The sequence below is a fragment of the Aspergillus multicolor genome (genome assembly GCF_047715735.1).
Source record: "Aspergillus multicolor strain CBS 133.54 unplaced genomic scaffold BDW74scaffold_9, whole genome shotgun sequence".
NCBI lineage: Eukaryota > Fungi > Ascomycota > Eurotiomycetes > Eurotiales > Aspergillaceae > Aspergillus > Aspergillus multicolor.
This window is the reverse complement of record NW_027395960.1, coordinates 306,312-326,187: the sequence shown is the minus strand read 5'-3', so window position 1 is coordinate 326,187 and position 19,876 is coordinate 306,312. Positions and strand designations below refer to the sequence as shown.

Sequence of the window (19,876 nt, the reverse complement as noted above, 5' to 3'; positions counted from 1 at the left end):
CACGATGGCCTGGATAGCACTGAGTCACTGTCAGCACCTGGGCAGTCTCGTTTGTGCTGACACCGCCGGCTTCTGAAGTTCTTGGCCTTCATCGGTTGTTACTCAAACTAAAAGATAAAGCAATCGGCCCGATAGGCATGCTTTTGCAGCCTGTGCAGGGAGTTCACTACCGGAGATCCTCTCTACCTGCAGATTCCCACCACAACACCTTCCCAGGATCTACTCCGCTATACTCGCAGTGCTCCTAGGCCCTATTGATCCATGGCCGACTCTTTCTGGATCAGAGTGAGTACGGTGTCGCACTGCGAAGTGGATGTGATTTACATCATGATTATGCGAAATGGACGACGTCAGCGATGATCTCAACGCGACTGGCGAGCAGATGTTACGGAATAGGTAAGACAGTTTCCCTTGATCCAGAGGCATGTTTGGGGTAAGCCCGTAGAATGGATAGTGTCGGGCAAAGTCTTCGTGGCGCCTGGCTTCCGGACCAAGCCATCTGACAGCATCGTGACCTTCTAGAAGACATCTGGAAGGCGTTTAGATTACATCGAAGCTTCCACGCATCGCCCCCATAGGTCAGTGGTTTACTTTTCCTGAAGTCCTCAAGCCCCATTGGACTAATAAGGGGTCACTGTCACTTGACGCACTGCATCCTCGCCCTTTTCTCAACTATTGATCTTCCTGATCAGCTATTGAGCGCTAGTAGTGAGCTGCGAGCACTGAGCGGGGAGAGCACCGGTGACGTTGATCTGCATCTGCAACCTCGGAGCAAGAACTCATCAAGGGCACAGCACAATAGAGTATAGGCATAGGCGGGATCAAAGTCATTATCCATTAATGTTCGACCATAAAAAGAGTTTATTGGGCGCCAGCATTAAAAGACAATTTGTAAAGAAAATAATAGGGGTTCGTCCGTAGGCAGAAGCTCGTGTGCTGGCGATAGCTGCAGAAAGCTACCCCGCCTTTTCCGTCCCGTCTGCTTTGATACTACTTATTCTTAGCATTATTCCCTTTTATTTCCCATCTGAACATCTGTCTTTGACCGACGTCTCTCCTTCCCCCTGTTTTACTCCTCCTATTTCATTCCTTTGGCCGGAACAGCGCCCATTTCACACGTCCAAGACAGTTTCAAACCCTTTTCTTCTGTTGGACTGAGAGCGGACGGCAGCTCTGAGCATATAAGAACAAAGGATCTGGCCCATCGGTGCCTCTCCAGCTTGTCAGTTCCGACTGCTGCATTCATACTCGTGTTGCCCGTCGTTAACGTCAAAAAAAAAAAAAATAGGCGACGAAAAAACAATAAGAAAAAGAAAAGAACTAGCCAAGTAAGTACAAAAGAAGTCTGGGATTTTCTTTGATACAGCGTTTCCTCTTCCCTTTACTCTTTACTTGGGGTGAAGCTGTCTTTGGGATGGCCTCTGAAATGGGAACGCCTCTTCGCGTCCATTGGGCCTGAGCTCCATTCAAGAGCTTCAGACTCAGGTCTGATTTGTCTCGAGACACTCCAATTCGCCTTCAGCTCGTCGGATACCCACTCAGCACTGCCAAAGTCAAGTTGTTCCAGTCTTCCTCCCAAAGCTTTGTCAACTCTGTCGGTTTCTCTACCCGCCGCCCCTCCTCCCTCCCACTTTCTGCGCCGATCCCCTTCGATCCCGTTACGTTCGTGCATACATGATCCTCCCTCCCTCCCTCCCGCATGCCTGTTCAGCCATCCTCGCCTGCATCCTCATCTCATGATCATCTCTTCCGATCATTCCACTCGCTGTTAATCTTCGCAGCTTGCCTCTAACCTTCATTAGTTTCTTTGGCTCGCCAACCTCACAGCGCCTGTCACAGCGTTGCCAACTCCCTAACCCCCGCTTCACCCTGACCAAAGATTTCAATCGGCACCATGTCGAATACCTCATCTTCGGGCAACAATCCTTTCCTCAAGGTTTCAACAAAAGAGGACAAACCCTCGTCATTTCACAAAATCTCAGAAGACGAGGAGTATGATGTGACGTCACCAACCGACGCTACCTTCCGAACCTCCAAAAACGCCGCAAGCTCGTCTGGTGGGAATAACCCGCTCGAGAGTGGTCGAGCTGGGGAGTCGGGCGAGGGAATCCGCTTTGGGAGAGATCCATTCGGTGGTTTCTCCGGCGGTGGACAGGAAGGTCAGGATGAGTCCTCCACGGACCTCCATAGCTTCCGCCCGACTGGTGGCCACGACCACGGCTTGCCTAACAACTACGCCCTGGGCCGCCGGACATCTGTCTCTGCCGAGTCTTTGAACCCTACATCTGCTGGGTCGGACAGCTGGACTCCGCCGAACCACCCAAAGTCGGAGGAGCAGCTCGCCCGCTTGAAGACAGCCGTCAGTAACAACTTCCTCTTTTCCCACCTGGACGACGAGCAGTCCAGGACAGTCTTAGATGCATTGGTTGAGAAGCCCATACCCGCAAAGGACATCAAAGTGATCTCGCAAGGGGATGCTGGCGACTTTTTCTACATCGTTGAGCAAGGTCATTTTGACGTCTATATCAACCCCTCTGGCTCTGTGCAGCCGGGTCCAGACGGAGCTGGTAACAAAATCAGCACGATCGGACCCGGCGGCTCCTTTGGAGAGCTCGCTCTGATGTACAACGCACCTCGAGCGGCAACCATTGTTTCGACCGACTCGAAAAGCACTCTATGGGCTTTAGATCGCGTCACATTTCGGCGCATTCTCATGGACTCTGCATTCCAACGACGACGTATGTACGAAGCTTTCTTGGAAGAAGTCCCGCTTCTGTCCAGTCTCAAGCCTTACGAGCGCGCCAAGATCGCCGACGCGCTCGACACTATCAAATTCCCGGCCGGCGAGAGTATCATTACGGAAGGCGACCCAGGTGATGCCTTCTACCTGCTTGAATCCGGCGAGGCCGAGGCTTTCATGGAGGGCGTGGATGAGCCCGTAAAGTTCTACCAAAGAGGAGATTACTTTGGTGAACTAGCTTTGCTGGACGACAAGCCTCGAGCAGCCAGCGTTCGCGCGAAGACTGAAGTCAAGGTTGCCAAGCTTGGCCGGGACGGATTCAAGCGCCTGTTGGGCCCTGTGGAAAACATCATGAGGAGGACGGAGTACTCATCGAGGCCCTCTACAGCGACATAAGGGTTTAAAATTGAAAGATGACGTTTGTTCAAAATGAATCATTCACTTGGTTTTAATGCGTCATTTCTGCGTTTACTTGTATTGGCAAGTGAGGGAGTGTTTCCTATTGCGAAGAGGTTAGAAAACTCCCAATTACAGGCGAGTCATTAGTTTTGTCTTTGTCTTCAGATTTGGAGCGTTGTCCGCTCCTGAGTTGTTCTTGCCCAGATATCTCTTCTCTTGTTGAATCTTTCTGTTCTCAAATCATTCCCAGCGGTCGCCGTCAAGAGATATATGGCATCTCGCCATCACTTGGGCTGCAATTTTGGACGCCGCTCAACAGCTCGAGGCTGTGGTGGCTCAAGCGCAGTTATAGACGTTCCCACCTATTCGTCCCATAGGCCTTAGTGTTAACATGTAACATGATATAGTTCCTTACATCTCCATCCCTCAGTAATCGGTGTAGTACTATAATTCATCGCGCAACCACCAGATCGCTCCTCAAAACCCACTTCTCCCCGTCTGTAACCTCCCTTCCCTCGTGAAGTAAACATTGGTCTCCGTGTCGATGTAGTAGCGCCATCCCCATCTCGGGAGCCACCGAAACCGGCTCCGGGTTAGGATTCGACCTTGTCCGCTCTGGATAGAAGACTGTCTCGCCACCCGTGCAGGTCGATAGGTAGATCAAGAGTGTCCAAGTAGTGCGGGCAGGTTTGGGAGGTGATGATGGCGATGGGAACGAGAGGGTGTTGGAGTCGTCGTCTACGAGGTTTTTGTCAGGTCTTGTTCTCTTGAGCTAGGCATAAAGACTACAGATTTGGTGACTTTTTACGAAACTAAATAAGGCATATGGGCGGGTAGCATAGGGGGACAACTCACAATGCTGCGCAAAGAACTGTCCCGGCGAATACCGATATACACGAATATTCGCATTCAGCCCCAGCGGCTCCCCGCCCCAGATCTCCTTCATTGACCTCCCTCCCGCACTTGTTTCTTCGCCCGCCTCGTCTTCGTCAATGGGGGAGGGGTTAGTCACAAGCTCTCTTAGCGCTGTACCCCGCCAGAGGTTCTCCGCAAACGCCGCATCCTGGATCTGAAATCTATCGTTGACGCGGACAGCATCGCCCTTCTTGGGCTTACCCGGAGTTGTGATGAGCGGAAGAGAGGCAAGGAAGCAAACATAAGTCTTGCATAGGGAGGCTGGGAGGACGTTGCGAATGAGGCAGATCTGATCGGGGAGAAGAGACTCGAGGTAAAGATCGGAGGAGGGAACGAGGGGGCGGAGAGGGGGCCAATTGGGGGGTTGCTGGTGGGGTGGAGATTGGGGTTGGCGTGTATCCTTTTTCGAAGAAGGCTTTGGTTTCGGCATTGTGATGGTTGTTCAGTGATCGTGTTTTGTTTCAAGAACCATGAATTGTATGTTTGTGTGTTGTTGGAATCTCGATGGGTCTATAAACTTGATTGTGGAATCGTGGATGGGGAGGAGAGTGGAGAAGCGGCAGAAAATCCCAGCGCCGGAACTTCATTTGACCGAGCTATTGTCCGGGCCTGATTTTCCAGTTCACCGCCCTCTTCGTTCTCCTCCCTCTCTCTGGCCGTCCGCTCGAGAACTTCTTTCACAGGCCAACCAGAGTCCAGCCGCCGTTTCCCCCCGGTCATGTCATCGTCGCAGACCATGACAGCGCCAGCGGTGGGCCATCATCCTTCAGAGGCTGGTCCGGGCATGTCGTCTCTATACGACTACACCCGGCCGCAGCACTCGCCAGAGAACAGCCATCAACTTCCGTCCCCGCAATCGGCAACCCGCAACGATTCTGCCCCCGAACACTCCTCGTCTTCCAATGGCATACCCGCTCTCTCCGACATGGTGGCAGTCAAGTCCGAGGCCGATGACCAGGCCTCCCATGCCTTTTCGAACGGCCAGGACTTCCAGTCCGATTTCCGCCGCCAGTCCGCCGCCAGCGCCTTGTTGGCTCAGCTGCTTGGCGGCCAACAGGCGCCTACTACAGACTCAGATCACGTTATGGAAGACTCTGGGATATCAAATCAGCAGGATAACGAGCAGAAGCAGCAGTTGGGCGATGATTCAAATGCGCATTGGGAAACACAACCAGGGGAGGACGTTCCGCCGGCGGGAGCGGAGCCGATCGACGGAGATCAAAGTCAGCCGGCGGAATCCCAACATCAAGCAGACGACATGACATTTCATCAATCAGGGCTGCCTTTTACAACAATGGGGCAAAACGATAGTATTCTGGCCCCAACTGACTCCATTGACAGCCTAACCGATCCTTTGCTATTCTCGAAATCAAATTTAGACCCCGAGCTTTTTCCTCCAATAGACTTCACGGCCCCGGAGACGCAATTAGAGGCTTTTCAACAGAATGAGATGCTCAATTCTGCCTATTTCCAACAGAACGCGGACTTGTCGGCCTTGGGTTACACCGAAGGAGGGTTACATGATGGGAGTGGTTCAGTGGCAGGATCCGAGCCGCGGATCCAAGCCTTTGCCAAACTCGAATTCGATGACGGCCATTTTTACTGCAACACGTATTCTTTTATCCTAGGGCGAGACGTACGGGCGGCGCGGGCGGCGCATCAACGAGAGTTCCAAGCCCGACAAGTCATGAGACACACCCGGGCAAAAAGTTCGAGCGGTGGGAACGCATCACATACGCCTATCCGGGTGAAACATGAAGGAAGTGGGATCATGGGCAGTGTTGTTAGCGACCGAGGTGGAATCATGGGGTTTGACCCCGATGTTCCTCCACATATGCAGTCGCATATCAGTAGACGCTCGTCCATTGCCTCGGAGGGCGATACTGGCGGTCTCTTGCATGCGACTCCTGCCCAGCTCCAAGCTACCACCGACTACAACGCACTTGCCATGCAATCATTACAGGAGAATAACGGCAATGCAGACGCTAAACCCGTCGATGCCTTGGCGCTTCTTCCTTCCCCGGACTCATGTCCGACCATTCCGATCCACCCCCCTGCAACCAACGATGGCAGTGTCGCCGGTCACCGAGGAATTTCGCGAAAACACGTCAAGATTGCATACAACTTTGACAAAAATCTCTTTGAAATGGAGGTCCTGGGTCGGAATGGCGCTTTCATTGGTGCAGATTGGCTTTCCCCGAGCCAAATTCGACCGCTACATAGTGGTGATTATATTCAAATTGGAGGAGTCCGCATTCGGTTCTTGCTTCCAGACGTACCAATTGGCGAGACAGGGGCCGATATTGAGGAGGAACAATTTGTTCCAGAATCTCAGGAGAATGTTGAGGCCGCGGTCACAGCTGACAATGAAGAAGCGTTCGACAAGAAGGACGACTCGAAGCCGACAAAGATTGTATTGAAGACAAAGGTTGAGGATCCTTCGCGGCCAGCACCGTCTATTGAAGGGGATGGCCAGCAACCACAACGTCGTCGTGGCCCAGGTCGGCCACCCAAGGATGGAATTATGTCAAAGCGAGAAAGGGCCGAGCTGGCACGGGAGCAGAAACTGGCCGCCAGACGAGAGGCAAATGGTGGTGTTACACCACCTCCGCAGAGCAAACCCAAGGCGGGAAAGACAACAGTTACGCCTGGAGGCATTGCGCCCAGTTTGCCGGCAGAGGGAGAGTCGCCGAATTCGAAACCCGAGAAACGAAAATACACAAAGAGGAAGAAGGACGGAACGATGGACTTTCCTCTCCCATCGACGGAAGGTGGACAGTTTCCTATGGAACATCAGCCGCAAGAATACGTCAAGCCTCCACCTGTCAAGAAGCGCAAGCCATCTCGTTCACCCTCTCCCAACTATCCTCCAGAGTCTGCGTACACACCTGAAGATCTGGCCAAGCCGCCGTACAACTATGCAGTCCTTATTTTCGATGCTCTCACCGAGGCTACCACGCCGATGACGTTAAAGCAGATCTACCGGGCCTTGAAGCTCAAGTATCCCTATTTCCGATTCAAGTGTGAAACCGAGGGTTGGACATCCAGTGTACGGCACAACCTCAACGGCAACGGCCATCTTTTCATGCACGCAGAGCGAGACGGTAAAGGATGGTCATGGCAGCTACGGCCAGGAGCGTCCGTCGAGAAGGAAAAGAAAAGACGTCCGTCACCACCGCCTCCTCCGCCTCCTCAACCTGCACAGGCTCCTCCATCTTCTGTCACCCCTCAATACATGCCACCACCTACCAACTCGTACCAAAGTCAACCGAACAATCAAACTGGAATGGCAAACCCGCAGTTCCAAAACTTCTCGTCCATGCCATCGAATCCATTCCCATCCTCAACAGCTCCACCTCCTCCCGCTCCTACCCCTGCTCCGCAACACTCAGCTCCATATCCTCCTCCCGCACCACCTGCAGCATCCTCACCTTTTCCGATACCCAGTCCGATCAGGAACAATCTCCCTGCCGCGTTTGCGCAAACCACACCCACCACATATACCTCACCCTATGCCTCCGATCCTCCGCCGCAGCTTCTCCAGTATCAACAGTCTCAGCAAGCACAACCACAGCCACAGCACATGCAGCCGCCTCCGCCACCACCACAACACTCTACCCCGTATCCACCTCAGAATACACAGCATCTTCCACCAAACAACAACCCGCCCCAGAATTACAATCCGAATCCAGGTCCTCCGCAGCATCAGTCTCAGCACCAGCACCAGCATCACCAGCACAACCAACAACAGCAGCAACCGTACAATATGGGTGGGCAGAACACAGGCCCAGTACCATTGGACACCTCTTCCGACGAGGCATCCTTCAACGAGCGTGCCAATAAAGCCATTGATGACTTTGAGGCCGTCCTGCTGGAAGATTACGAAGACAAAGACTATATCAAGGGTGTCCTCAAGAGCGCACGGGCGCGGGCCCTGGGTGAGGCAACAGAGAGTTCGTTCCCTGGCGGCGAGCCACCAGACGAGACCGTTCTTCTCGATGCGCTGAAGAATATGATCAAGGGGCTAAGGGGGGAGTAAGCCATCACACTTCGCTCTTTGGATCACTTGTGCAATGCGTCTATGTCCTGTTTGTGGTTGGTGACTACTCGACAGCCGGGACTTGAACATGATTACGACCTTACGTTTACGAATATATTACTTATTGGGAGATTGGACTTCTATTTGGCTGGTGTTAGTCTTTCGACTAGGAGAGGGCCACCTATTTAGACTGTGGCTTACAGATTCTGTTTCACACCTCTTTCGACCTTTTCATCTCCGACCTTACTTGATATTTTCCAACCGTCACTTGACGTTGCTCTTTATGATATCCACTCTGTTATGAATCGCCTTTTATAGTACCGTCGGCGCATTCCCGCGGTAACTTTTCGGAAAAGGAAAGGAAAATGGGCGGAGTTAGTTGTATAGACAAAATATGATCTATCGCATTATTTCACATGGTTATGTTTACTTTGAGCGTGGCTCAAGGCTATTTAGATTGCAATAACCTCTCACATCCACTCAGACTCTACTCTTCATAGACATCTTATGCCTGTCTCGATTTCTTTGCGTGTACGGAGTATGCCGGAGCCAATTGAATCTCGCAATGGCGCTGGGTGCTTGGACGTCCGCTCCAGCGATTTCGCAGTCATCATTCTAGCAGTCTGGCGAGGGAAGACAGGTATATTCAAAGCATTCTTACCGCTGCCATTGTTCGTCCGGAAATCCACCTTGATGCAACTGAACTACTCCATAGTCTAAGTCGGCACTTTCCATCGCGTCTAGGGCGCTAGCATGCTAGCACGTTTCTCGCCCGGGTCCTTGCATTGCGCCATATCTGATTATGCCCATACCCGACGACGTCCCGGGAGATGATGCTCGGAGTCAGACCTTTCACTTTAGTCTACTCACCTGGGATACCTAGGCTAGAGGTTATAGTATCGAATCCATTCGACCACAGTGCACAGTGCACAGTGCAAGTGCAAGTGCAAATCAAGCTGCTGGCTACATACGGAGTATGCTCGCGCTGTGACTTACTGTAAACGGTGCATGGCAGGCAGTCTGTCCGACTCTCCCGACAATGACATCCATTCTGTCATCTGTTTGACGAATGACAAGGCACTCGAGATACATCCGAAGTTTCTTTTCTTTTTGTTCTTCCCCTCATTCCTACGGGCTGTACTCCGTAACACTGGACTGGGCGCTTACCCTAGGGAACATCCGGAATTCGGATGCATGGGGTGGGGGAAGTGGGAGGTTGGAACGACCCGGGTGTAATGGCTTATCGTTGCTATGAGCGACTTTCGGTCTCGACACCTGCACTGTGCATTGTAGCGAGGCCTTGGCCATGGCGTGCTGCGTGTCCTTGACCTTTCTGTTGCCGTGGTGCCCGTGTAGGAGGTATCGAGAATCTTCTTGGCGAACTTCCTGGCGGTTGTCTTGACGTTCCTCAGAAGGTTAATGACATGGCGCTCATGGAGAGCAACAGCAGCAATTTCATAGGCTGATGTCGCGAACAAAAGCAGTGCGGCGGGGTGCCTTGGCCTTGGAACGGTTGATGCAGGTAAGGAAGGCTAAGACTAAGTTTGCTACTTCTGGGACCTGACCCCAGAAGGAGAATCTTCTCCGGTTCGCCGCGCCATGAAGCGCATTAGGTACACTTGTCGTTATGTTGATGTGACCATGACCGGTGTCACGCGAAAGACGAGACCAACCCCAGCAACTAGAGTATATCATAGCGAGAGGAGGAACATGGGTAGGCAATCGTGGCTGGAAATGACAATGACAACCATGAAAGGAAAGAAGAATACAACTATTATATACTTACCCAGGGGCCATCTGCTAGCCAGAAACGGAGCATCAAGGCACGCGATACTCTAGAGTTGGTGCAGACACAAGAGAACTCTCGAGAAAGGTTACTGTTGGTATGCGGAACTCTCAATTACTACCGGGATTCTCTCCAGTCCTTAAAGGAGAGGTCCATTTGCCCTCTTACTACTCGATTGTCCTACATCTTCTGATACCGTGGTGGCTGGGGCGAATCGTTGAACAGGAGGCTACTGCCAGGTGGTCGATCTGATAGGGTGTCTGTGAGAATCTGAAGGATATACTAGAGAAGAAAACAGGAAACCATCGTTACTGATCAGACGAACAAGCAGCGTGCATTAAGAGCTGAGAGACTGCGTGAGGACTACGGAGTACAAAGTTAGCGACTAGACTAGTTGTGGCAGACAGTACAGGTTTCAACGCTACACCACTTAGCGAGCGGCATTTCAGCGACAGCAGGTGATGGCTATACCAGCTGCGACTGGTGTTTGGCAGCGCGCATTACCATGTTTTGTTATTATAGTACTTTGAATGATAAGCCTCGGCGGTCATGCTCAGCAGTGGATGAGATCATGAGCAGTTGACACTGAGACTGGCCGGTAAGCTCAGGCTAACTACTCCGTTGTACTCCGTCCTCCATTCAGCGTAGTCGAGTCGGGACATGCATCGGGCAGCGAAGGATGGATGGGTGACTGACTCCATGCGAACCTCCCACTCTCTTTGTCCTGTGCCTCCACTCCTCCTGCAGAGTCGGATCAAACAGGAAGTGCTCAGAATAATCTGGAAGCGAACCCGGAGGCGGGAATAAGGATACCTGCTACGGAGACTACGCGGAGGCTGGAGTTAAGCTGCCTGCCTGGATGGAGGTCATCCATAATCATCATCATCTGCCGTTGAGAGTCAACACTGATTGGACGCTTCTGTGAGTCAGATGGGGAGCTGAGACCCTGAGAGCGTCCATGAAGCAGCATTGAGCAACTGTGACATCTTAGTTCCTGTCCACACTGCAGGCTCCGGCTATGCTCGGACGGGGGGGGATTGACAATTGATCTTTGAGGCTGTTCGCCACCATGCGCAACTGCAGGTTTGTTCTTCCAGCCAAAACAGATGGAGTGATGACTGCTCCAAAATCATCCGTCATAGCCACGGGCAGTGACTAGATCAGGCACTCTGTCTGTGATGCCTGTTGATTGCCACCGATTTTCCTTTGAACCTTTCAGTCTTCAGGTCTCGATTATTAATACCCTGACGTATCGTGACCCGTCTAGGAATAGTCTGAGACTGGCACTGTTCACACTTCACAGTGCACGTTCCACTCCGAGTCATAGGAGTCCCAGCGGCCTGTTCTTCTGCCTCTCATTGGGTGCATTATAATTGTCTGGTCCAGGCAGTGTCAGGACAGCCTTCGACTCACCTTACACTGAGACTCGTGTTGGGCCTGTTGCGCCTCTTATTTGCCGGAGGGAGATCCGTGGTATTTTAGACTGATGCTATTTTCGAGTCTTGTCAACGGGTCTGCAGACTGCACTCTGCTTGAGGTTGATTAAATTATAAATTTATTCTCAAATAAATAATCTCTCTAAAATGATAAAAATCTCAGGGGCGTGTCTGCCGGTGACCGGGACTCGACCAACCCCATTCTGACCCCTAACGGGACTTGGTGGATTTTCTGCGTTTCCTCTAAGCCTGCTAGCCTGTCTGGCCCTGGGCCTCGAGGAGATCACTTGGTCTGATTCACTGATTCTCTGATGGAGCCTGTGCTGTGCTGTTCCAAGTCTAGCCGCTCTCCATTTGTAAACCAGTGCCACGGTTGCTCCTGGTCTGGCCGTTGCGAGGAATCTTGCGTTCCCAACAGGTTTTGATCCTTGCAAATTAAGTCCTCTGTGTACTGAGATTATAAAAAATGCGTGCTTGCGGACCGAGTTGGATAGATAGATAATCTATATCATACTCTGCGAAATAATGAGCAAAAGACCGATGTAAATAACAGTAATTACGGAGCCATGATGAACAGAACAGCGATAAAAATAAAATTTGTTAGCCTGCCGGGGGTTGAGTTTTACGTGAAGCTAGCCAGAAAAGCCACCAGTTTTTGCCGTTTACCGCTGGAGACTGACTACTGCTGGAGGCCTCCACCACCGACCACTGACCGACCACCAGCCCGAGCCTGAGCCTGCGATCATCTTAACGCTGGTCTTCCCTTTCTGCTTCCCTTTCTTTCCTCTCCTCTTCCCTCCTCCCCCCATCCCTCCTCTTCTCTCTCCATCCTTTTTTCTCGTGTGAAAGTCTCTCCTCCACCTTTCGCGCTGTTTGTTCGCTTTGCTCTTGCTTCCCTTCCACTCACATTTGCAACGAGCTTTTCACTAAGTGTCGTTGTCACCGTGGACTACCGGCCGGCAATTTGACGCGAGACAATCTTGTTTCCCCTTTCGGACTCAACTTTTGCTCGTCCTCTCCCACCCAAACCGCATCCACGATCCTCTCTGTCCGCTTTGCAATTGCTCTAGCAATTCAACATCGCCTCTGGTGCTTGGTCAAAAAAAGTTCGCCCGTGTTCGCCTCCAATCCATACCGGAAGAAACACGCCTCACCACCAGAAACGTCCGCAGAGGAGGAACAACCCCGGAAAACGCCAGTTGCGACCGCTCTTTTCGCTCCCTTTGTGTTTCCTTGCCGCCTGTCGCCAATATTGTGTTGTTGATTTGTCCCCCCTCATGTTTTTCAACTAAGTGACATCTACTGCACCAATTACAGAGCCGCGGCTCGTCGAGCAACGCTCTTCCTCCCCCAGGCTCAGGGTGTGGCGGACGTGTAGACGGTTCGTATCTTTACTTGTCTCCCTGCTGGCATTGTTCTGTTTGATCTAGTCGCTGACTAGGGTTGTCTACTTAGCATCAAAAATCGTCTACCGCCCCGTCCCTGAACTGGTTCCCATCCCTCCTCTCTTCGCTATGCCGTCTTTCTACAACACTGGCCTCCCGGCCTTCCCTCTAACTCCCCCTCATATTACCGGTGCCGGCAGGATGGAGAACGAACCTCCCTTCTACGTCCTCGGTCAAGGTCACTCGGCCGCGTTCCCTCCCCGCTACTCCCAGAATGGCTGTGAATTCATCGAGCAATACTCTCAGCAGTCCAGCTGTTACGCCAAGCCCCCGATGAACGCTCAGCAGCCTATTCACTCGATGCGCACCGGGAGGGATATGACCGCGTTAAGTCAACCCATGTTCGGCCCCGTCACCAACATGCTGCCCCCGATCCGCAACAACGTCCAATTGCCACCGATGGACCACGCCGTTCCTCCGCAGTACCGTCGTCAAGACCCGATCGCTCAGCCCGAACAGCCTCGCAAGGAGGAGAAAGCGACCGGAGGCGTTGCCGCTTACCTAGACTATGAGATGGATCAGATGTCCGACTTTGTGGCTGAGATGGCCCAGGGAATGTATGATTTGTACATCACCAAGATCAACCTATCAGATATTGACTTCGCGCGAAGCGTCTACCCAGGATCGTCTGTCCCGTCCCAGTTCCGGAAATACGTCTTTCAGATTTTGTCCTCGACGCGTCTCCCGAGCTCCACCATTCTCCTGGGTCTTTACTACCTGTCCTGTCGGATGCGTATGCTCTCTTCGGCCAAGGTCTACAACGCAGGCAGTGGCCAGGTCTACCGCATGCTCACTGTGGCTTTGCTCCTAGGAAGCAAGTTCTTGGATGACAACACCTTCCAGAACAAGTCCTGGGCCGAGGTTAGCAACATTTCCGTCAGTGAGTTGAACTCCATGGAGCTCGAGTGGCTCTTCGCCTTTGAGTGGAAGATCCACGACCGTATCTATGACCAGCAAGATGGCTTTGCCTCGTGGCTTTCTCACTGGGAGAAGTGGCGCGCCAAGTCTGCTATCAAAACTCAAGAGCCTCGTCACACCCTCGCTCCTATTGATACCAATATCACCCGCAGCAACCGGGTTTCGAAGCCTTTACTTTCCCCCGAGGGTCCGATCCCACCGCAGTATCAGCGGAGCACTCAATACGAAAACTCTTGGCTCAATCCAGCAGCTTCTGAATATTCGCCGCCCTCTGCTCCTCACAGTGGACCGACGACTCCAGACTATTACGCGGTTGGCACATGGGCGTATTCTAACCCTCCGCCGCCATATTCGAGCACCTGGATTCCTTCGCATCAACAATACATGCTGCCGCCTCGCTCGCAGCCGCCGTCCTACCACCACACACCGTCTTACGGGTTTCCCTTCCCGCACGGTGGCTGGACAACTGGTCATGGTGCCTCGTGTGGTTGCCCTTATTGCGCTAAACACATGGAACACTACATGTGCACCAACCTCGGCTCCATGCAACCAATCACCGCTGCTTGATTGACGTTACGCTGCATACGACTTGTTTTATCGATTTCTTGTTTTGTCTAGATTTTCCTTCTTTTGCTTCTGTCTCTGATACCGTTCGATGATACCGCTATATTTCTTTTTAGTTCCATTTGCGATGACAATCCGATCTTCTCGGTTTCATTTACCTGCCGAAAAAGTACCCTGGTTATCTGTCTCTTGGTCCGCCCGAACGCAAAAAAGTCAAAACTCAGCAAAAAAAGTGTCAAGCAGCGATATTGGAACGACTGCCGCATCTTCTGTTCTGAGCTTCCGCGTGCATTTACGATATGACACCTTTGTCCCTTTACATCGGATTTGATACGATTTCCTTTTTGGGAGATCTCGTCAAAGTCAAAAAAAAGCACCGAGATCCCCGCGGGCTTCTCTTTGTCTTGGAGTTGAGAAGTCACGATAATCATGATTTTCGTTCATCGCTTTCTGCTAATGGCCCCTGTTTTCAATCTTCATTTTCATTGTTCATTTTGATTCTTTTCTCTCTCTTCATATTCTCTGGATTCGGGCATTTCATCTGGCAGATGTTACTCATAGATCGATTCACTTCCCCATCATAAACCACCATTCCCCATTTACCCAACGTCGCAATTTCCTCTCTCGTTTGACATTTTGCATTACCGCAATCTTTGTTTCGGTTGCCTGATATTCCCCTTTCTTTCTGCCCTGGGCCGATCAAGGTTATGCTCATACGCTGCATATACTTTAAACCTTGCAAATTCAATATTCACCTAGGTTTTGGGCTGATCGGAGAAGGAGAGCCTTTTTGGTGGAACTATATTTCTTTTTACTTTTGTTTTTTTTTTCTATTCGACGACTTTTGATGCATGTTTTATACCGGTTTCTTTTCCAGACCGCCCACAAAAAAAGTGATACTCCCCTATTCCCGACTGTGGTTCATATTCCGTGTTTCTTCACTGAATTCTCTTCTTGACACTGGTCTCGATCACCATGTTCTTTTCTTGTTTTCAATTCCCTGCCGAATTGAAATGTAAGTTAAATACTACCAAACCTTGACTCAATAAAGATGGGAACCTGTCTTCTGACACCATGGATTCCATTCTTGCTTGTCTTGAATTGTTTCATCTCCAACAATCACGTAAGCTTCATAGCCATGTAGTGACAGTTCTTGGTCACAAAGTCCGACGGCTCGACGGGTCGACTGTCTGACCTTTCCAGCTCCTTACCTGCATATACAAGGCCCGTTCGGTTTGATGGCCGCTCTGTCTTGTCTGCATACGATAAGTCATAGCCATAGTGTTAACTCTGGATACCTAGGCCAGCACAGTTCTGCTATATGCAGCTGGGGGTCGGACAGAGGAGAGGCTGTAAGGCGCAAGGAAGATATTAATGCCTACGAACTGGGCTTCTTCTCAAACCCCAACAAACGGATGTGTAGTATCATCATATTGCAGGGTATCGTAAGCATCACATCATCTAGTCATCTATGTAGGGATAGTGCTCATCTAGAGTCTAGTAACAACGTATCTAGTAGACGCTCCCCCGAATACTCTGGTCTTCTTTCTGGGCTTGTTCAAGTGTCTTTTCATGGTCATTCTCGTTCTCGTTTTCTCCCTCGTCCTCGCTTCCTGTTTCACGGACACAACGCAGTGCGTTTTGGTCCTGAGTCCCGTCAGGATGAGCAGACTGCGTTCCCTGCGGCGAGGCCTCGTCGGTTTCGGCGTCTGTGTCGGGGATTGTCTGCGTCTCTGGTTTCTTCGTTGTTGCTGGGGTTTGCGTATGGAGTTGCGCTTGGGTCTTATGGCCTGAGGCTAAGTTTGAAGAGTGGGCGTGGCGGTGGTGGGACGATCTTGTCCGTCGGAGTTTGGGCGTCTGTCGGCCGCTGCCTTCGTCGTCGCCGTCGTTATCGAGGTCCTGGGATGCACGCGGCTTGTGGCGTTTGAGCCCGGTGCGGGGTTGCTCATGTTGCTGGTGGTGATGGTGGTGATGGCGCTCGTTATCATGCTCGTCTTCGGAAGCTGCGACGCTGCCGGCGCCGCTGAGGGTTCCGCCCCCGTCGCGGCCGGCGAGCCGAATGAGGTTATAAGCTTGGTTTGTCTGCTGGAGATATTCCTGGCTAAGTGGGCTCTTGAAATGTTTCGGGGAGGTATGTTGGTGGTTATGGTGGTGCTTGTTTTCTTGCGTGTAAATGGGAGTAGTCGGCTCCGGGGTAGAAGGGTATAGTGCGTTTTGAGGTAGCATCTTCAATGGCATCTCAGCTGCCTTGTCGCCGAATGCGGGCTCTGGGGCTTCCAGCGTTCGTCCTTCGTCCACGGTGTTGGCTTCAGTGGTCTCCGGGCTTGTCTGGTTGTTGCGATTGGCATTCTGAATGGATTTGTGGTGGGTATCATGTTCCTTCCGCTGAGACAATCGTTGCGAGCTTCTCCTGTGAGCGCCATGATTGCAGCCATCCGGACATCCTCCCCATTTGCGTCTGATAGGAACAGCTGTTTCTGATGGTGTTGGGTTCGCTGGCTCTAGGCCCTTTGCAGCGTGCTCTTGCTGCCGTTCCCGCTCTTTTTCCATCTTCAGCTCGGACCATGTCCGAAGTTGATTTTGCAAAACGTAACGGCTATCCTGGTTGAGCTTCATGATTACAAACTCACAGTGGTTGATGTTGCGGAGATCCTCAAAGTACTCGACGCTCCAATGATACCACTTCATAAGAAAGACCCGAGTCATGAGTCCATGCGTGACCAAGACACAGACACTAGCAAAGTCCTTCTCCCCAAATAACCTCCACATCGACTCATTGAAGCCAGAAACGCGATCATAGGCATCGGCGGCGCTTTCGCCATTCGGAATTCGATAGAAGAAATGCCCATAGTCCGCTCTTTCGAGCCACATGCGTTCCATTTCCGCCGAGCATGGTTGAAAGTTTCCAAAATCTTGCTCTCGCAGCCGCGGCTCTTCGTATACTTTGATCGTGTGTCGTGGGAAGGGCGATGGAGACGGTGTATCGGCGGTGAGAGACTCTAGGATGCCTTCGGTGGTCTCACGGGTCCGACGGTATGGAGACGTGAAGAAATGAATTGTATCGTCGGGTTTTAGAAGTCCTCTCAATCGCTTGCCTGCTTCTTGAGCCTGCCGGTGACCTTCGGGCGTGAGCTTCACCCGATGATCAGGGATTGTTTGGTGGATTTCGCGGTTCTTGTTTCCCTCCGACTGGGCATGACGGATCAAGATGATCATCTATACACGGTCAGATTATCGTTCATTAGGTTGAAATGAGTCCATGACCTACTCGCGGTTTGCCCATTGTCAGTAGTATTATACGAGCTTCCTGGACCTTTGTTGGTTGACCTACGCTGGTCGATAGTGCTGTAGAAGGTGGGGATGGTGGATTAAGGGCTATTGGGCGATGATATCATATATATGGCCCAACCTCTGGTAGTTATCTTCAAATGCTGCCTATCTTAACAGATCCCCGAGAAAAACAATAACGGGTTAATAGAGGTTCGGGGATGAGAATACTTGCAGGAACAAAGGATGATAGGTAATGGCGAATATCTCGGGCCTCATTTGCTCCTCCGAGGGCTGCGCTTGTTGCCGCTTCGGCATCCGTACTTCCTTATCGCCGTCGATCAGCTACGCGCTCCTTTACGGTATGCCATCTTCGATATCCATTCCGCCTGCTTGCAACGTTGAGAGTGGTCTGCTTCTTTAGACAACGAGCCGGACGCCATGGCTGACCATTTGTTTGAGCTCCTGAGTCATCACCTGTCCTCAACCGAGGCGAACCTGTCTCAGGATCCGACCACGATTCAATACCTCAACCGATTGCCTACGCTCTCCCTACAGGCCCTAGAAACTACAGAACCCCGGTCACTGGCACAGTCAGCGCACTCCAATCTCCTATCTCTACAAGCGCTGTCCAACCGATCTCACAAATCCTTCATCACCTCCGCAGACAGTTTATTCAACCTCCATTCTTCGATCCCCAATCTCAAACGGCAGGCCCAGGAGTTACGCAATGGGATTCCTAAACTCGACGAGGAGGCGGTCCGGTTCTCCTCCAAATATAGCAGAGCGGCAGAGAATGCTACCCTCGAGCAACGGAAAAAGGTCATGCGTCTCTCGCGGAATGTTGACCGCATCTCGGACATCCTAGAATTACCCACCCTACTCGCAACAGCCGTATCGTCCGCCGCTGCCAACTCCGGAAACACAGGGACTTCGTTTTCTACGACGTATTCCGCAGCGTTGGATCTCTATGCTCATATTAAGCGCTTGCAGACGCTGTACCCAGATTCACCTCTAGTGAAAGACGTTGCCGCGCAGGCTGAGGACGCCATGAAAGACATGACTTCGAACCTCATTACTGCTCTTCGTGCTCAGAACCTCCGACTTGCGGCGGCAATGCGGACTGTAGGTTGGTTACGAAGGGTGGCGCCTGAGCTTGATGCAGCCATTGGCGAGGGTGGAGCTACTAACGGAGGAGGTGCGCTGGGTGCATTATTCCTGATATGTCGTCTAGCAAACCTAGTGTCCACTCTTGAAGCACTTGATCCCCTTCGTGAACTTGCAGATCAGGAAACACAGCGTAGGACGCGGAGTGCAGACCAGAAAAGCGGCACTGGCTCGTGGGCAGACGGTCATCAAACAGAAAAGTACCTGAAAAGGTACATTGAGATATTTCGCGAGCAAAGCTTCGCGATTGTTTCTTTACACAAGAACATATTCACACCAGATCAATCAGATACTGATGCGACTGCCCCGGGCTTACGAGGAATCGACGCGCGGACGAAGCTGGCACAGTCCTTACAGACGGATCGCAGACAAGACCCTTTTCAATGCCTACCACCTGCTCTCGCGACTTTCCCTACGCACCTGGTCCAACTACTAACTGACACGCTGCGCACATATCTACCGAATATCAAGGACAAAACCGCCCGTGAAAGTCTTCTTACGCAGGTACTCTACTGCGCTGCCAGTCTGGGCCGGTTAGGGGGCGATTTCAGCATGATTTTAACCGAGCTCGGCGACACGAAGGATGAAGAAACTGAGAGCTTTGCTTACGAATGGGAGGAAGTTATGCGGCAACATCGAGCATTGGCAGGGCGCCTTGAACAGCTTACGGGGGCGAATCCAACAAGCCCTACAGGGTCCTCGAAAGGTACCCTGCTGGCAACCTCACCAGCTGCCGCTTAGACCATGGCAAAGGAATTGGTCTGCCTAGACAAGTGAACATAAATCTACAAAGGTTTCATTCCGGGTGGAAGCGTCGTCTTCGTGTGCAAAGCATATGCCAAGGGCGCTTCTTGCTGGATTCCAGAAACCATGTGCGAACGACTTGCCGCCCGGTGTATCGACAAATCCCCAGGTTTAAAACATGCACCTCCCCTTTAATAGGGGGCCAGCGGCTGAGTCGGGGCAACAGGCGGTTCGCCAATCGACGGAATTCGTGCCAAAAGCTGACTGGAGCTTTGGGGCGAGGCTGTGGTCAGCCCATGTGCTCCGTATGATCGTTCCTACTAACCATTAGTAGTGAGGATAGTTGTCACTGTAGTACAAGCACTTCTAGCCTGGCGCGGAAGGTTTCTTCGGAGACTCCAAATTGTCTCCTTATGTTGTCTGTACATACTAGAAGCTACAATCTATATAGTAATC

The 19,876-nt window shown here is 51.7% G+C and overlaps 7 protein-coding genes across 7 annotated transcripts; 4 read left to right on the top strand and 3 right to left on the bottom strand.

Annotated features, from left to right (window-relative positions):
• Positions 1 to 1,573: 1,573 nt before the first annotated feature.
• On the top strand, positions 1,574 to 3,524 carry BDW74DRAFT_138952 (cyclic nucleotide-binding domain-containing protein). Its single transcript, XM_073722475.1, has 2 exons — positions 1,574 to 1,594; positions 1,803 to 3,524. Exon 2 carries the CDS (start codon positions 1,895 to 1,897, stop codon positions 3,134 to 3,136), a length of 1,242 nt encoding a protein of 413 aa, XP_073584859.1. The 5' UTR covers positions 1,574 to 1,594; positions 1,803 to 1,894; the 3' UTR covers positions 3,137 to 3,524.
• BDW74DRAFT_138943 (uncharacterized protein) lies at positions 3,364 to 4,548 on the bottom strand. Its single transcript, XM_073722474.1, has 2 exons — positions 3,995 to 4,548; positions 3,364 to 3,877 (listed from the first exon to the last, which is right to left on the bottom strand). The coding sequence occupies exons 1-2, from the start codon at positions 4,482 to 4,484 to the stop codon at positions 3,591 to 3,593; spliced, it is 777 nt and encodes a 258-aa protein (XP_073584858.1). The 5' UTR covers positions 4,485 to 4,548; the 3' UTR covers positions 3,364 to 3,590.
• A 242-nt stretch (positions 4,549 to 4,790) lies between these two features.
• Positions 4,791 to 8,093, top strand: BDW74DRAFT_177157 (forkhead domain protein; the record flags this gene model as incomplete). Its single annotated transcript, XM_073728804.1, has 1 exon — positions 4,791 to 8,093. The coding sequence occupies one exon, from the start codon at positions 4,791 to 4,793 to the stop codon at positions 8,091 to 8,093; it is 3,303 nt and encodes a 1,100-aa protein (XP_073584857.1).
• Positions 8,094 to 10,198: 2,105 nt separating this feature from the next.
• BDW74DRAFT_151346 (uncharacterized protein) lies at positions 10,199 to 11,473 on the bottom strand. Its single transcript, XM_073724165.1, has one exon. The coding sequence runs from the start codon at positions 10,847 to 10,849 to the stop codon at positions 10,649 to 10,651; it is 201 nt and encodes a 66-aa protein (XP_073584856.1). The 5' UTR covers positions 10,850 to 11,473; the 3' UTR covers positions 10,199 to 10,648.
• A 1,356-nt stretch (positions 11,474 to 12,829) lies between these two features.
• On the top strand, positions 12,830 to 14,245 carry BDW74DRAFT_177156 (putative cyclin-like protein (Clg1); the record flags this gene model as incomplete). The annotated part of the gene is made up of 1 exon (XM_073728803.1): positions 12,830 to 14,245. One exon carries the CDS (start codon positions 12,830 to 12,832, stop codon positions 14,243 to 14,245), a length of 1,416 nt encoding a protein of 471 aa, XP_073584855.1.
• Positions 14,246 to 15,594: 1,349 nt separating this feature from the next.
• On the bottom strand, positions 15,595 to 17,730 carry BDW74DRAFT_151341 (acid phosphatase DET1). Its single transcript, XM_073724164.1, has 2 exons — positions 17,511 to 17,730; positions 15,595 to 17,458 (listed from the first exon to the last, which is right to left on the bottom strand). Exons 1-2 carry the CDS (start codon positions 17,523 to 17,525, stop codon positions 15,755 to 15,757), a joined length of 1,719 nt encoding a protein of 572 aa, XP_073584854.1. The 5' UTR covers positions 17,526 to 17,730; the 3' UTR covers positions 15,595 to 15,754.
• Positions 17,731 to 17,894: 164 nt separating this feature from the next.
• Positions 17,895 to 19,875, top strand: BDW74DRAFT_138895 (Dor1-like family protein). Its single transcript, XM_073722472.1, has one exon. The coding sequence runs from the start codon at positions 17,951 to 17,953 to the stop codon at positions 19,415 to 19,417; it is 1,467 nt and encodes a 488-aa protein (XP_073584853.1). The 5' UTR covers positions 17,895 to 17,950; the 3' UTR covers positions 19,418 to 19,875.
• The last annotated feature ends 1 nt before the right edge of the window (position 19,876 follows it).